Below are 18,370 nucleotides of genomic sequence, written 5' to 3'. Positions count from 1 at the left end.
TGTCATCAAAATTGAATTGAATCAACTCACAAGTATGTTCAAGTAAGTTTGATGATGCTTATTAATTAAACTTATGAAATTTCATAGTTATTTTGCAAATAAAAACTTAAAACTCTCAAATAAAAATAAAAATTTGAAATATACTCGTCATTACATAGAAGACTAAAATAGTAATCTTATCGTTGAAAAGTAAAGCATTCATAAATAAAAATAAAGATTTAAAATTTACTCATCATTATGCATAAATAGTTTCAATCAAAGTTGAGTGATTTTTAATTTATCAAGTGTACTAAATCATGTCAGTAGTAATAACGGATGGTCGAAAATATTAAAAAGTTTGATTGATTATATGGTTTGTGTACAATTTAACTTGGACAAAAGGGTAAGGGTTTTTGAAAGTTTCTTGATAAATTAAAATTTTTAAGAAAAAATTAAATTTAATGGAGTAGAAAAATATGATGATATATGTTAAAGATGAGTATAGCATTGAACCCCATTGGAACCTTAATTTGACTATGTTATAACAAATTCTCATTATGTTTGATTATTGGTTCCCTAAATTATTTATCATTAATTCCTTAGTGAGCAAGTCTTTAATCTTAAATTAAGGTCATGTTTGTTTTACCTTTAAAAAAAAATAGATTTTTTCTTTGTATTTTCAAAAATGAATTTTATAAAATCGTTTATCAAAATATTATAAGTTTTTTAATATTCTTTTTTTACCTAAATTAAAAGACTAATTTTGATATCCTATAAAATATATATACAATATTGAAGATCAAAACATAGTCGAAATCGTATTTTTTTCAAAAAATTGTATCTCAAAAATAATTTTTATGAAAAACTATTTGAAATAAAGTGATATTGTGAAATTTTGATATCCAAAAAAAATCAATAAAATGATTAAATATCTAAAATGACATTTGTCGCGCCGCGAAAAAATACAGAGTCGCCACCGGATTTTATTTATTTTAAAGGAAAGAGAAAATAGCGATAAAATCCCAAAGAGAATGGCCTTCGCAACCAAGAGCGGATTCGGAAGTCGGTTATGCAAGAGAAAAATATTAGCATCTCTCACATCCATCGTACTCGACGGAAACCACCAGTTTGTATCAATGCGTATGGATGTTGTTTATTTGAATGTTGATTGTTATCAGAAAATAAGATGAATAAGAATAAGATAGAAAGGGAAAATAAGTTTTAAATTAGTGTGTTCGCCAAGGATTCGAACTCTTGTGCCTACGTATCCTCGTTCGTGCAATAAGAAAGTCAGAGCTCCATTGTTCCCCTCACAAAATGGAGTATTAGTTTGATTGTTTTTATGAACAGTGTTGACGTTCGCATTTTACTGTTTACTTGTTTGTATGCTCGAGCATGAAGCGTTAAGTGTTTGTTTGTTTGCGGTAGAATGGATGTGCTTGGATTGCACTATATCAGTTAAATATTACTTGCTCAGGCATGGAGACTTAAGTGTTGTTCACAGTAGAACGGAAGTAACACGCCTTTTTGAAAATGTTTGAAAGTTGCTCTAAGGCAGAAAATTGATTTGATTGGTTGGGGTTGATTTTAGTACGGAGACAAGCATCAGACTCTTGGCTATGTACGGTCAACAATCTGAATACTCGGGAGTTGAGAGGATAATGACATCCTGGCCACTCTTTTTCATCCAAAAGAGATTTGATTTGTGAAAGAGATTTAGCAAGTTTAATCATTGGTACTTATAGGGAGACAAGTATCCAACCATTGGCTAAATACGGCCACAAATCGGAATACTCTGGAGTTGAAAGGACAATGGCATCCTAACCATTTTTTTTCTCACAAAACATCGAACTAAACTTGTTTTATTGTTAGATGTTTTGAGGAGGAAGTCAAACCTTAGGCCCACAAGCTAGGTACGACCGACAACCCAAATACTTGAATGATGTGTACAAGTACGTACACCTCATTTTTGCATTCTAGTTTATTGAGAAATTATTTTGAAAAAGACAGTTGACGTTGGATCAAGTGTTTGACATTTATTGTGAAAAAAGTGTGTGTGAAGAATAGAGACAGATTGAGAGGGAAATGATATGGAATGGGGTACTTGATGTTGGATCAAGCATTCCCATTGCTATGAGGTGAGTTTGATTTGGACCTCAAGTATTGATTTTAAATTACATGATTTTATAGTATATTTTTTTGTTAATAACTAATACTCACTTATTGATGTAACTTTAGTCAATTTTTGAGTTTGAAGGGACGATAAGTTGATGAATAAGTGAATATATTATGTTGGTGAGCGTAAGAGGGGCTTTAAGTCACAACTAACACTTTATTACATTAGAAAGCTCAAGCATGATCGTGCACATCTAATTATGAAATATAAATTTACTGATAAGTACATTTAGGAGAAGGTTGTCGAGTCTCGTAGTTCTACTGAATTCTTAATAGTAGTCTTATTTTTTTGAAGAATAACCATATTTTGTTTTACTCATGCTTTTGAGATACAACCATGTAAATTAATATTTTCATTATCTTTATAACAGGTTAAGATTTAACCAAGAAAAGAAAACAACGATAAAAATAAATATCCACATAGATTGTATCGTGTAGGTTAAATAAAACTTGAGGAACAAATGATTAATGAAAAATATAACAACTGGGAGATGACCCGCTAAGTTGTCAACGCAATTCATCTCCATCATCACGACATGAGAAGTGAAAGAGGACCAGACAAAGGACGTGTTTAGAGTTCAATGCAGTCACTGAGAAGATTGTAAGTAGATTTTTTATTAATTAGAATATTAAATTTAATTTTAATCTCTTTGGTAATGAATTCTTATTCACGTTGTATACGATTTGTTGGTTGATATGTCCAGTCAATTTTCCTTTGTTCCATATGTATGACTTGATATATTAGTGGAAACAATTGGAGTAAAAGAGTATGGTGGGCGTGTTTGTGATGTTGGTTGAGGCATCGGCCTGAGATTATACTTTGGAACATAAAGAGTAAAGATTTACACAAGAAAGAGATAGACGAGCTCATTGACAATAAGTTAAAAGAAATATCAATAGAGGAGCAAGAATTGCAAAAGAAAGAGATCGTCGAGCTCTACGATAAGAAGTTTGAAGAAAAATTAGTACAAGAGTGGGAATTGTAAAAGAAAAAGATGGATGGGCTCTACGATAAGAAGTTAGAAGAAAGATTATCACAAGAGCGAGAATTGTGCAATAAAGAGTTGGACGGGCTCTATGCGGTATGTGCAAAATTTATTTTGTGTGCTGCATCTTTTTTGTGATCTTATAACATGACATATGCGTTATGTATTATTGTTGTTTTTATGATGTAAAAATTAGCATCGATGGGTGTAATCGTCCAACCGAGTATAAATGTAGTTGACCAGTTGTCTGAAAAGTTATTTTAAGTGGTACAAGCACAAAAGAAAGTTGTTCAGTCGTCCATACCCAAAATGAGACAACAGTTCCTTATGAAGATCTATTAAAAAATTGATATGTTTGAACATGGATATTAAAGAAGACTTTCCTCTTCATTTACAACATTATCCAAATATAGAACTTCTTTTCTATATTAATCCTAAGAATATAAAGGATTTTGTGTTTCGAAATGAATGGCCGAGCATATATATATATATATATATATATATATATATATATATATATATATATATATATATATATATATATACTACAATTGCGGTGCACGTAAGTACGTTTTTATGTTAATTAATGTCAATTTGAATTTGTGTACTTAAGTACTTTCAATGTTAAGACTCATTTCATTTTTTTACCATTTAGGTACATGCATCCTTTTATGTATAAATCAAATAAATCATATATTTATGGATTCTTAGACCCATTTAATGTACAATTTTTATTTAATCAATCACATGTTATTTGAAGCATACTTACTATCACGGTTAAGATATCCGAATTAAATTTGTTATTTAGCATTGTATATATTTGTAAGTAATTACGAATTTGTATTTTCTCTTATATTTAATATTCAATATTTTATTAAATACTAATTAGACTTGTGATCATGCAAGTAGTCATTGATAATTAATTATTGTATGTCCTCAGCAGAGTATGACAATTGTGATATATTTCTTAGGCAAACAACTTTAACCAAAAATAAAATATTAAATTACAACATAAATTAATATTTTATAATATTTAATAATATTTTCTTTAACTTTGTAATTAGCGTAGCATGTAATGTTTAAATTATTTTTAATATATAGAGATATAGAGGAAACTAACATGTTGAAAGGACTTAGAAAAACAATCCAAATTTTATACTCTTATAGTAAGTGTGATATTCGTGGCATTCATTTATCTATAATTACATGTATTTTTATGTGTATAATTACTTACTTTATAAAATAAATTTGTAGATAAGGCAACCGCCAGAAGAATACGAATGTGGATATTATGCCATGATAAACATTGTCTCCACCGACATTGTAGATTCTTGTAATATATATTTACAATAACAAATTGATACTTTTCACCGCATAAAAGTTTGTTATTATTTTAAATCAAGTGATCTTACATTTTCTTCAAATTTATATAGATATTTAATGATTCTACGTCATTCATATCATAAAACTTTATGTTCATACATGTTAGACATCTTGCTTCAATGAGATTTATAAGGCAAATTGACACTGATTTTGTAATATATATTTGAAATATCTTGATTTTGATGCAAATAATGTTTAGGTTTGTTTTAAAATTTGGTACTAAATGGAAGTCACCACATTTGTATCAACCAACCATGGTGAAATGTAACATGTTATTTATTTATTACTTATAGTTTGATGGGAAATTGATCCCATGACCTGGCAACATTTCACCAAAATTGTTAATCTCAACTATTGTGAGATGTGACGCGTTATCGAATTTCTCACCACGACCACTAGCTTGTGGTAAAAAGTAATGCACTTTCTATCACACCCTTCATTATCACGGACCATAAACCATGATGAAATTCATTTCTCAACCGTGATGAAATCCAAAGCCATTCCAGCGAGTTTGAAGCGACAATTTTCTACTTTTCGAGTTTTGCCACTAAGCTTATTAGAAAAAAGAAAAATAAATATTCATGTACATAAAATACGACAAACAAAAAAATCAATGATATAAGTGCAACAATCAAATCCAATCTTCCTGAGGTTATATTGAATCTTTCGTTTTAGATATGAAAAATCCTACAAATGGATGAACGATTCTCCGATTGTTCATGACTTCTCTTTTATGTATCACATCACAGTCCAATAATTCACTTTCGAAACAACCTAAATTCATTCATTCAGATGATATAAGAACGTGAGGAAAACAATTCAAAAGGGTTTTGAAGAAATTACCCTAAATTCATTGATAGATGGTTTTCACAGTACAACTTCACTTCTTAAAAGATGTTTGAAACATGTGTTATGTCTAGTAGAAAATATTTTGATAACCAATTTGAAACCGAAGGTTCAAATTTGCCGTTCTTATTCTTATCAAGTTACTAGGAAGAGGATATGCCAATACATATTACTGACAATGAGAGAAAACAGTTTGGCAAAGCACCAATACACAGTGCTAGTATTTCAATCAACCATATGGCCCAATATTCAAATGAGTGACACTAAGATTATACTTTAGTCTTACAATATTCTTCCCATTGCATAAAACAGCTGGCTTGTCCTCCCGAGTCTTGGCTAATGGCTGTTGATGATAAAAGCTTCAAGCTCGTGCTAGCTTTTTCTTTGAAGGAATGCTTCTCTTTGTTGTTGTTGTTGTTGTCGGTGTTGTTATTGCAGCTTGAGCAGTACCTGGTTTGGTAAACCAAGTAGTATAGAGGAACTGTTTATGAGCGCCTACATGGTTGCAAACAAGACGAAGCTTCTGTCTCTCTCTCATCCATCTCAAAACTACTTTCATGTGATTCTTGCTCGTCAAATCTTTCAGTCCAACTTCCTGGAAAAACATTGAAGGTGATGATAAAACTCAATCAATCAATAGAAACCCAACAGATGCAAAGATCTGTAACATTCATAAGGTTTTCATCACAGGAAAACAAAACCCTATGTGCATATAGATCGCGAGAAAATACTAGTCAATCTTCTGATTATTCATTTCTAGGAGAAGTAGGCCAAATTTCTAAGCTTTACTCCAAGTGAGTGGTTCTAATACATAGTCAATACTTACGATATTAAAATTCAACGTTAAACTCTCGATAAGTTTAAACTAACCCTTCAAAGTAGTGACATTTTGCAATGACTTCAGAAATATGAGAGAAGAAACAATAAATACCCACTATCCATTCTTGACATTGTGCAAATAAATGTTATGAAGAATTGACAAATTCAAATCCAAGAAGAATGAGCAAATATAGCTGATCAGTAGCAGTAAAAATGACTCTTGTAAGTGAATAGCTATTATTCCTTGAAACCTTTAGGCGGAATACTCAAGTTTACAAGTTTCTACAACAACAACAGAAAAAGTAGTCTAGTCTACTAGTGTAGCTAACAAACAATTGGAATATCTCCTTCGACACGTGCAAGAGATCTTGGTTCGTGCAAATTATTGTGTCCTGTTACTTCCAATATAGTGTGTTTATTATTTTCCTAACATACAACACACCAACCTTCTCCTCAGCACAAAATGTGGAAAGATTTAGCTTTCCCCAGTAACACGGTAGATATATCATATATGCAGGGTTGTTCCAAATCGTAGAAAATAGCAAACTTTCAAATACTGCTATTCTATTCCACGCTACTATATCGCCGTTTTAACCACTATTTCACAACACTTTGTACTAAATAAGGTATAAAAAAACACAACTCATTTGTTCTAGTTCTACTATGCTATATCACCACTAAAACAACTATTCAACAACAATGCATAAGTGTTTCAAAACTAACAATAACCAGGCCTTATCTCAGTAACTTGGGTCGACTACACGGATCAACTTTCGTTTCTTTGTTTCGTCATAATGTTCTATCCAGGACTGTGTTTCTATACAAATTGTTAATCTCAAATTAAAAACAAATAGTATATATATATATAGATTAATCGATTAATTAGAGAGATTTAGAACCTTGACGCGTTCCCATGTGTTAGAAACGGTGATTGGACCATGCTCCTTGACGATATCAAAGAGAGCTCTGGTTATCGTTTGTCTCTGTTCCGGTGGCGTTGTCAGCGTCACCGCTCCCATCTTTGGCTTCAGTTTCTTTGCTGCATTTCTAATCGCCGTTCCAAACATTTCTCTACCCAAACCCTAATTTCTTACACCTCTGTTTTTTTTCAATTACAGTGTATTCTGCAAAGATTAAGAATACAGTATGAATTGTATGAAAGAATCAATTTCAATGAAATTTCACAATGATATTAAGGACTTGAATTATGAAGTTACCTTACTTTAGCTCTGGACAGTGGAGATATTCCAGTCGTCTGTGCACTGATAGAGTTGGAGACACGAAATTGCATTTTGCTGGGCTCCACTAGTATGGGCTGGGCCTTGGAGGTTTCTTCCTTCATGCACCTACACAGTTATACCCATATCCCAGTATTTTTTTTTCTAGATGTTAATTTTATTTTTATTTTTAATCCGTTTACCATTTCATTTTTTACCATTCATTTAAAACTTCTAAAAATTGCACCATTTCATAGTTGTACTAGAAGATTTTGAAAAATGATATCCGGTATGTTTTTTTCATTTCGGAAGACTTATTAAAAGAACTTTGGTGTATAAAAAAACAAATTCGGGAAGACTTACTAAAAGAGTTCTGATTGTTTAGAAAAAATGTATTGTATCGGAATAGTTTACAAATGTGTTCCGGTTTATACGCTTATGTGCACCGGAACACATTTAGACAAGTTATCTGGTTTGTTCATTTTGTGTATCGGAACTCTTTTATAAAGATATTCGATTTGTTTTGTTAGATGTATTTTTCTTTTACTATTTTTTTTATATTACAAGTATGAAAATTCCTCCACAAATATGCGATAAAAACCAAATATGTGTAGATACTTTGATACTTTTTCAACTACTCAAAAATTTGGTATACGAGAAGAGGTGATAAGGTGGAATAAAGAGGTTGAAATCCAAAATAAAATTAATATTTGATTGTGATAAGGGTGAAAAATGCAAGGATACTGATAGTGGAACTCAAAATGCGACAAAAAATATGGATGTCCATTTAAAATCACGTCGACTCCGACGAAAGATGGGTCTTGATGGAAGGTTGATGTAAAAAGTAGAGTTCATAACTATGGTTTAGCAGGTAGATTAGAAGATCATTCATTTGTTGGTAGGTTAACCACAAATGAGAAACAACATGTTGTTGATTTGACAAAGAGACATGTTTCACCTAGACACATATTGCTTTCCTTGCAAGAGCGAAATTCGGAGAATATCCTTCGGATCACGCAAATATATAAGCATAAGAGTGTGATAGAAAATGAGATAAGAGGTCTTAGAAGTGAGATACAACATTTATTTAAGCTTATTGAGGGTGCATGCTATGTTTACTAGAGTAGAAAAAGAGATGACTCAAAAGTTGTGAGAGAGATATTTTGAGCTCATCCAGATTCAGTTAAGTTGTTGAATATTTTTCCTATTGTGTTAGTTATGGACAACACCCACAAGACAAACAAATATAGGCAATCTCTGTTTGAAATTGTTGGCATGACATCAATCAAGTTGACTTTTGTTGTCGAATTTGTGTATATGGATTTCAATAGACACCGAATTTTTGTTGGGTGTTAGATAAGCTTAAACAATTGTTTGTGAAGAAAGATTTGTGTCCACAAGTGATTGTTATAGATAGAGATCTTGCTTTGATGAAGGCAATTGAAATTGTGTTTTCAAGGTCGATTGATTTGCTATTTCGATTTCACATTGAAAAAAATGTTGGTGCAAAATGCAAGCAATATGTGGTTAATGACATGCAAAAAACGATAGACACATTATGGATGGAAGTTGTATGGGCTAGTGATGAGGTTGAGTATGATCAACGGTTGCAACAACTTGAACATACATGTGTTGATTGTAATAAATTTATTGATTATGTGAAAGACGTATGGTTGACTCTACATAGAAAGAGATTTGTTAGAGTATGGATTAATCGACTGCTACATTTGGGTAACACCGCAACTAATTGGTATGTGTTTTTTTAAATATTTTTTACTATGTATTTTTTTGTATTTTTAATATGTATTATTTTTAGTATTTTTAATATGTATTATTTTTAGGGTTGAGTATGGTTATTGGAAGTTAAAGCAGATGTTGGGGAATAATATAGGTGACATGGTCAAATGTTGGGAGGCTATGAATAACAACTTGAAGTTACAACTGGGCAACATTAGAGATTCTTTTCAAAAAGTTTTTATGAAGTTAAGCACGCACACAAAAGTCCATTTTATGGTAATTTACGTGGTTCAATGTCCCAAGCTGCTTTGAGACACATTGTTGAAGAGTTATTGAGAGTTGATTATGTGAGAACTAATAGAAAAATATGTGGTTGTACTCTTAGAACATCTTATGGGTTACCTTGTGCTTGTGAGTTAGGAAGATACACACTTAATGGTATACCGATACCAATGGATATTGTTCATGTTCATTGGAGAAAACTAAGTATGGAAGTTAGGTTTGAGATGTAGATGATGGGTCAGGGGTGAATATGAGTAATGCAATAGATGAATTATAGAAAAGGTTTAGGTTATTAAATATTATTGGGAAAAAGGCATTAAAAAGTAGGAGTTGTGAACTTGCCTATCCCACAATGACTTCATTGTATCCACCATCTAAGAAATTAAAAACTAACGGAGAAGTGAATAACAAAAGGAAAAATATAGTTGAAACAATGTAGAAACACGAGCCCAAACACGATCAGATGGTCTTGCTTCATAAACAAGAATTGGCACCTCTCTTGGGAATCACGAGGATGCGGTAACAAATGAGGATGCAAAACACGACAATACCATTCCATATATCCATCATCTGTATCAGATGGAGTGATAGTCAGTATTGTCTGATGGATCAATCAACGACACTCTGATGGTAACCAATCCACTATACATCAATATCATCAACCATCATATAATCAGAAGGTGAGGGTGGAACATACTGCTGTTAAAACAAGAATTATTTATGCCCTTAAAAGGTTTTATGATAACAAAGTATTTAAAGAATAATGGGTTTGCTAACATTTTCTTTAAGTGTGTAGGATCACAAGCGTATAACTAATCGTGATTGTTAGCATATGCGGAGAAGAAATTTAAAGTCTGATTCTGATAGATTAGAATCTGAACTAGTCCATCGCCTCTAAAGACATCAAACCATAACGTCATGACGCATCTTCTAATGACAACTCAGACTCTGAAGGTGTGAAAAGCAGATGATGTGTACCCTGAATCAAAGCAACCATGTCTTATTAGAGCCTCTGATTTCTGGATAACGTTAAATAGGGTTTTTATTTTGTAAGGCTCAATAAAAAGGGATGTGACAACTTCATATTGTTCTACCTTTTGGTAGATACTTAATACGACGAAATATATTAAGAGCAACATTATTATTCAATGGATAAAGCTTCTAACCTAATGCAAGTCTACAACGTCTTTCTTGACATACTTTTTCACTAAGTTTGTACGATATGTTCAAATCCTCCAACATATTTTTTTCAGTCTCTTTAAAAGGAAGCTGAAAACTCAAAGGAAGGTTACAACATCACAATGCATTACAAGATCTTTGACATAACTATGAGCTATTACTTATGTGATTGTTATAACTTAAAGATCATAAGATTTCTTATTTTTAATTATCATAGAAATCTTAGAAAGGCTGTAAATCTTTGTGATTGTTTCACAATTGTTATACTTATGATTATGTATCAAAGTATAATAGTTATCTTGTTCACTAAACTTCTGTTCAAAGTAGAGGAAGTATCTTGCATGCGGGCTTGAGTAAGAAAGTCTCTTTCTAGGTTGATTTAGAAAGGAAGTCTTTTGTCTGAGGACTTGAGAAAGGAAATCTCTTTCTAGATTGATTGAGCAAGGAAGTCTCTTGTCTCAGGACTTGAGCACAAGTCTCTTTATAAGATGATTGAGCATTGAAGTCTCATGCAAGTGTGTTGAGCAATTTGTAACTTGTTTGGTTATGGTGAAAATCTCTTGTTGAGGCAAGGTGACTAGACTACTCTCAGTTGAGGAAAGGAACCATGATAATCTTTGTGTGTTTCTTGCATTTACTTCTGAACTTTAGATTTTCGCTATTGTGTTTTAAATCTAATATCAGAGTCTGAACATTGTTCAGAATCTAAAAGTGTTGATTCAAAAGTAAAATTGATTTTAAGAATACATAATTCTCCCCCCCCCCCTATTGTGTATTTTTCTCACCTTCAGTTGGCATTAAATCATGGTCTGTACTAAACACTTAACCGTGGTACATACACGATCTTGAGAAAAATATTATTTTCATCATGCCTAAGAGTTCTGTTGTTTTTAGTTCTAGTGAAGATCCCTATCGTGGTAATAACAACCATGATCAAAGTACATTTGGTCAAAACACATTTACTGATAGACCACTAACACTCAGTGGAGACTCCAACGGTTGAAAATTAAGATCTACACTCATATAATTGGTCTAGATGATTAATTATGGTATATCTTGGAAGATGACATTAACTTTCATGTTGATGGTGTTGGAATGGTTTCTGACAAAAAGTATTTCACTCCTAATTAGAAAAAGATTTATAGAAAACATCATAGAGTGGGAGGCATTTATGTTGATGCTTTACCTCATTACAAGTATGTAAAGATTATTTATAAGTCTACTGCAAATACTATCTTTAAATCCTCATGTGCAATCTATGAAGGTAATCAACAAGTTCAAGGAGTCAAAACAAATCCTATGATTCAACAATATGAGTTGTTCATGATAAAGAATGATGAGAACATTGAATCTATGTTCTTTAGATTTAAAGTTCTTGTGTCCGGACTTCAGGTCCTGAATAAGAGTTATATGACTATGGACCATATCAAGAAGATTCTTAGGAGTCTTCCTATAAAATTCATACCTAAAGTGACTGTTATTCAAGAATCCAAAGACTTAAACTCTTTAAGTCTTGAAGGTCTTATTAGTAGTCTCCAAAGTCAAAATTGGAGTTGAATAAATATGAGCCTGAAAAACATGTTAAAATGAAGGCTTTAAAATTTGTGAGGGGATATGAGAAATCCTCTCAAAAGCTCAAAGAAGCCACTCATGATGAAGCTCCTGGTGAATAACATGATGATGATGAACTGGCATTTATCATTAGAAGATTTAAATATTTGTCCAGACAGAAGAACAAATTCTCTGGTAAGAGAGACAACTTCAAAGGGTCAAGTTCTTGAAGTAAAGATCATGATGGTTCTTACAATTGTAAGAAGCCTGGTCATTTCATTGTTGAATGTCCTGATCTTCAAAAAGAAAAAATCAAGAATGAGAGCTTCCAGAAGAACAACCTCAGAAGCAAGTTCAAGAAAAGTCTGGTGGCAACATGGGAAGAACTTGGCAATAAAGGAGAAGATGAAGAAGTTAATCTTGCTTTTATGGCTTCAACCTTCTTAAACTCTGAATCTGGAGTTGATTCTGACTCCGAGTCAGAAGACACAGAACATGTATTTTATAATCTCTATAAATATAATTTAAGTACTTTGTGTCATGACCTTATGGAAAGATGTCAACAAAAAGTCAGACATATAAAAACATTGAAAAAAGGAATGCGATATTTTAAAAGATGAACTAAGTACTTCCAAAGACAAAATTGAAAATCTTGAAAAAGAACAAATTGCTTCAATGAAAAATATGTCTAACAAATCTTTGGATAAAAGTGAATTAGCTATTCGAGATTCCATTATATCTGGTTATGATAGAATCAAACTTGCCTCCATGATTTATGGAGTAAGTAATAGCAAAGGGGGAGGACTTGGTTATCATCAAATTACAATCCAAGGTTTGATACTTAGTGAAACCGTAAAATCTTTCTTCTTCAAGCACTACTCAAAAGGGGTTGAATGATTATTTTGTGCATGTTGCTAAAAAGGTTAAAAATCTGAACCAATCAGTACCTATGATAAATAACTTACAAATTCAGAATGATTCAAAATCTAAAAGTATTGTATCTAAAGTTCCTAAAGGTTTAGAAGTCAAGGTTAATACTTGTCATGGACAAACTCTTGGGAAAAAGTCAAAACCATACTATAAAGCTAAGGCATAAAGCAAGAAGAAGTGTTATAAATCTAACCTCATAGGACCCATAAAAGTATAGGTACCAAAGAATGAGATTGTTTTTGCTGCAGGAAATAACAAAGCAACAACTGCTCTAGGACAGTGGTTGCTTACAACCTTCACAAGAAGAAGGCTTACATTCCAAATCCTAACTCTAAAGGAGGAAGAAGATATGGAATATGGAAGAAACCAATAAGACAAGTTTGCCGGTACTGGGAAGATTAAAGTATTCCACTATGGACTGGTGCTTCAGATTCTTGGTTATGACTCTAAGCTTCATGTAGTTGTTCTAAGAAGTCTTACGAGATTTTTGATGATTTACAGAAAAGAATTATTGGACATATATTATTCCTCTTGAATTAGATTATGTTCATAAACAACTTTGATCAGAAGCTCCCTGTCGGGTTTTGATGAACAAATAGCCTCTGAAGCATTACAACACCTGATATTATGAATTTGAACAATATTTTTAAATAGTTGCTTTGCAATAACTACCTCTGACAAATATCCAACTATGTTTCGTTAATGTTGAACGACTCTTGACACGTGGAGTGAATATGTTGGGTAAATATGTCCTTCATTCCTTTTTGGTTATGTTCTAATTAGCTTATTATTTGTGTCTTTCACTGAACTTATGCGTGTTTGTGTTTAAAACTTCTTATGCACTAAAAAACACTTTATTTATACCAGAATCACACATCTCATTACTTCACTACCTACACTTTTGTGTTTACTAACCTTCTCTGAATAACCCCTTTTCAACAGAAACCCTACAACCCTATTCTTCAATGACATCAAAATTTCCCAGGGATACGAAGAGTCCTTTAACCCCTTCACTTAAAACCTCAAGATAAACCAAGTGTCATTTCCAAAATCTTCAAAATGAAATTTGACCAACTGCTATCAGATTTAACAAAGAAGGGTATTTTAGGGAAAGTTCTTGCATGTAAATTCTCCATTTTACCTATTTTGTTATTATCCCATCTTACATATATTTTGTGTTTCAATTTCCGATATTTCTCATTTGTAGATATGTACACTATCGAGTTTCAGAAGAGAGGATTTCCACATGCACACATCCTCATTTTCTTGCACCCTTGAAACAAATACCTAACTCATTCAGAAATAGATAAAACTATCAGTGCTGAAATTCCAAATCCTTTGCAGGATCCAAAGTTGTATAATTTGGTTAACACTCATATGGTACATGGTCCTTATGGTTTGGATAACAAAAGTTCACCTTGCATGAAGGAAGACAAATGTTATAATTATTATCCCAACAAGTACCAAAGTTCTACAATAGTTGATCAAGATGGACACTCTATCTACAGAGGAAAAGATAATGGCCACACAATTGACAAGAATGGAATTATCCTGAATAACGGTCATATCGTTCCTCGTAACCTAAGTTTATTGTTGAATTACGAAGCACACATCAACATGGAATGGTGCAATCAATATACTTCCATTAAATACTTATTAAAGTATATAAACAAAAGGTTTTGATCGAATTTCGGTTGTTATTGTACCTTATGAGACTAGCAAAATAGGTAAAGATAGTAACATTGATGAAATAAAATAATATTTATATTATAGATATATTTCACCATCTAAGGCATGCTGGAGGATCTTCTCATATTCAATACATGGAAGGAAACTTGTCGTTGAGAGGTTGTTTTTTCACATTGAAGGAGAAAAATCGATTTACTTTAAAGATTATGAGCAAATTGGAAATGTTTTGATTTAGCCAAGTGTTTACATAATCCATGTTTACAACTTGGTTTGAGGCTAACAAAATATTTGAGGAGACAAGGTTGCTAACTTATGGACAATTTGTTTCTAAATTTGTTTATGTTAAGAAAACCAGGTTATGGAAGCCTCGAATGAGAGGATACAACATTGGTAGACTTATTTGGGTTCTACATAGTACATAAGAGTCGTATTATCTATGTTTGATGTTAACCATAAAGAAAGGTCCCACAAGCTACAATGACATCAAAATGGTTGATGGTTTCACACACGAAACCTTTCGAAATGCATGTTTTGCCATGGGATTTCTCCAAGATGATCGAGAGTTTATTAAGGCAATAATGGAGACATATCATTGGGGTTTTGGTATTTTCCTAATAATAATTAGCATTACTTATCAGATGATATTTTATATGACCAATGTCGCTTGATAAAAAATCTAGGTATTTTACATTATGCACAAAAATAAGTGCTCTAATGATTGTATTTTTTTCACACATTTTTTTTATGTAAAACTACTTCTCATTGATGAAGATATACAATAACTCACATTACTGAAAATTGAGTCACTCTTACAAAATAACAAAAAGAGTTTGAAGAATTTCAAACTTATTCCATATTCAAAGGATTACATCTTAAATTGCCTTGGAAATAAATTAGTTTATGATGAGAGGCAGTACAATCTTGTTGCTAAAACAATGCTACATTAAAAATTGTTTTTTCTCTCTCAGAGGTTATTCTTCCTATTCTTTTGTAAACCATGAAATTTATTGACTATGTTTTAACTTTCTTAATCTCAAATATAATTATTTCATTTTGGCCAAATTAGATTAGCAAAGAGATACTTATTTTGAAATTATGCAAGTTGTTGGATCTGACAAAGGATGTGTATTTTTCATATATGGTTATGATGGAACATGTATAATAATCAAAATTTGTCTACTACTTTCAATATATTCACATTTAAATTTTTTCTATTTGTTAAGTATAATTTTTTTTTGTTCTAAGTTTATTTAAACACCTTATTTTTTATTTCTCCATTTGACTTTCTTTTATGTTTTCATGTGTTGTGATTAAATTATCCAACATAATTCATCACATTCTAATTGTTGAATATGCATCAAATTATTGTAATAACATACAATGACTACTATAAATAATGCATTCAAAACATGTATGCTAACTAACTTATTTGAAATCTACTTTTACATCACTTATCATATACTTCTGAAAAATACTTTCTACTTCCTTATATGTATTAACATTTAAGTTGCTATATATTTTTACATATAACTTACATACAAATAATATTATTGAATCAAGTATTAAATCATGAATTTGATTATATGATATCAAGAACAACTATAATTTATCTTAATTTATTTGGCAGGTAAAATATTCATGTGGAACAACATTTCTATTGCATTATGTTCCAAAAGACAAATTATTTTAAATGTTGTATCAAGCGAAATTGTCAGTTTATGCTTTGAAGCTCTTGACAAAAGTTTAAAAGATATTGCGAGTGAAACTAATCATGGTTATGGGACTTTTTTTTTTGGAAAAGTCATTGTATTTGATGGTGATTTCATACAAATTTGACCTATTATTACTAAGAGGTAGTATATATGATATTATTCATGCTACAATTGATGTTTCTTACATTTAAGATTATTGTAAAATATTGAAACATACAAAAAACATGCAACTTCAAAGTGGTGCATCTACTTCTTAAATTGAAGAAGGAAAAAAGTTTTCTGATTTGATATTTCAAATATGAGATGGAAGAACATATGAGTCCAATGATGTATACGTTGATATTGTTATTCCTGAAGAATTTCTAATTTCTAACTTTGATGATCCAATTCAAGCCACTATTACAAGTACATATCCTAATTTGGTGGACAACTACAACAATTCTCATTATATTCAAAGTAGAACAATATTGGCTTCCATAATTTATTGAATTGTAATTCCTTATGTCGAAGCAGGTTGCTCGATAGAAACAAGTAAGTGTCGAACCAACTAGGGTGTTGAGTTGTGTTAGTGTGTCTAAGTGTCAAAGTATGTTGCTTCCCACAAGATTTTGACTTAGGCCTATTTTAGTAATGTTAGCTATTTTGGGCTTTTATAGTTTTGGGCTTTGGCTTGAGGTCTAAGATAACCTAAATCTACAAATAGAGGGAGTAGCCCTCATTCTTGTAATAAAGTTAATAGAGTATCCATAACATTGTAATTCACAGTATTTTGCAGTTACAAAGTGAATAAGAAGTTTTCCACAGTTTGTGGGCAGAGAGAAACTCTGCAGAATTTTATTACTTTTCTCCTTCGTTATTTACTTTCTTTCTTTATCCATTGTTCTTCTTTTTCATTGTCATTATATGGGCGATAACAATTTTGTTCATCAAGATTGATTGAAATTCTCCATAGGTTTTAGGGGATTTCCAACATCTGATATCAGGAGCTCTAGTTTAATCGATTCGTTGGAAGAAAATCACAATGACAACAAATCATCCAAATGGGCATTTCCAACAAATCTTTCGATTATCAAGAACAACAATTATGAGAATTGGTGCAAGCAGATAAAGGTTGTATTTTGTTATCAAGATCTTTGGGATCTTGTGAAGGAAGGAGTATCAACATTTACAGAAGAAGCGATAGATTAAGAAAGGGCTGCACATAAAAAATTAAAGAAGAAAGTTTGTAAAGCTTTCTTTATAATCCATCAATATGTTGATGCAGATAACTTTGAAAAGGTTAGTGATATAAAGTCAGCGAAAGAAGCATGGGAAATTCTGGAGAAAACGTTTGGAGGCGCGGAGAAGGTGAAAGAGGTGAGGTTACAAACTCACAAAAGAACGTGTGAATTTCTTCAGATGGAAGAAAATGAAAGCATAACCGATTTCTTCACCAAGGTTACGAAACTAGTGAATCAAATGAAAGTATGTGGAGAAATATTGACATCAAGATCTGTTATTGGAAAGATCTTGAGGTCGTTGGCTCCAAAGTTCGACCACGTGGTAGTAGCCATAAAAGATTCAAAGGATTTGTCAAAACTGAAAAAGGAAGAGCTTCAAGGGACGCTTAAATATCATGAACAAAAAATGATTGAAAGAGCTGTAGGAAAGTCGAAAAGTGATATGGCTTTGCAGGCTCAATCAGCAAAAGAAAGAAAAGGCAAAGGAAGCTGGAATGGCAACAAAAGCAAATGAGGCTATAATAATTCAACTGGTCGAAATCAGCAAGAACGAAACTGGTCGAATAAGAGAAAACCCTAGAACCAAGGCAACCAAAGAGGTGATGTTGCAGGTAGAGGAATAGGTGGTGGTCAAAAGCCAGACAAGAGTCACATTCAGTGTTACA

The 18,370-nt window shown here is 31.9% G+C and overlaps 1 protein-coding gene across 2 annotated transcripts; it reads right to left on the bottom strand.

Moving 5' to 3' along the window:
* Window positions 1-5,341: 5,341 nt before the first annotated feature.
* On the bottom strand, window positions 5,342-7,542 carry LOC127117516 (uncharacterized). 2 transcript variants are annotated; one of them, XM_051047560.1, is made up of 3 exons: window positions 7,406-7,542; window positions 7,088-7,312; window positions 5,342-5,964 (listed from the first exon to the last, which is right to left on the bottom strand). In XM_051047560.1, the coding sequence occupies exons 2-3, from the start codon at window positions 7,253-7,255 to the stop codon at window positions 5,731-5,733; spliced, it is 402 nt and encodes a 133-aa protein (XP_050903517.1). In that variant the 5' UTR covers window positions 7,256-7,312; window positions 7,406-7,542; the 3' UTR covers window positions 5,342-5,730. The 2 variants fall into 2 exon arrangements, with proteins under 2 accessions (XP_050903517.1, XP_050903518.1); XM_051047561.1 differs by having other exon boundaries at window positions 7,411-7,516.
* Window positions 7,543-18,370: the final 10,828 nt, after the last annotated feature.

Source organism: Lathyrus oleraceus, chromosome 2, assembly GCF_024323335.1.
Source record: "Lathyrus oleraceus cultivar Zhongwan6 chromosome 2, CAAS_Psat_ZW6_1.0, whole genome shotgun sequence".
Lineage (NCBI taxonomy): Eukaryota > Viridiplantae > Streptophyta > Magnoliopsida > Fabales > Fabaceae > Lathyrus > Lathyrus oleraceus.
This window is presented reverse-complemented; position numbering and strand designations above follow the sequence as displayed.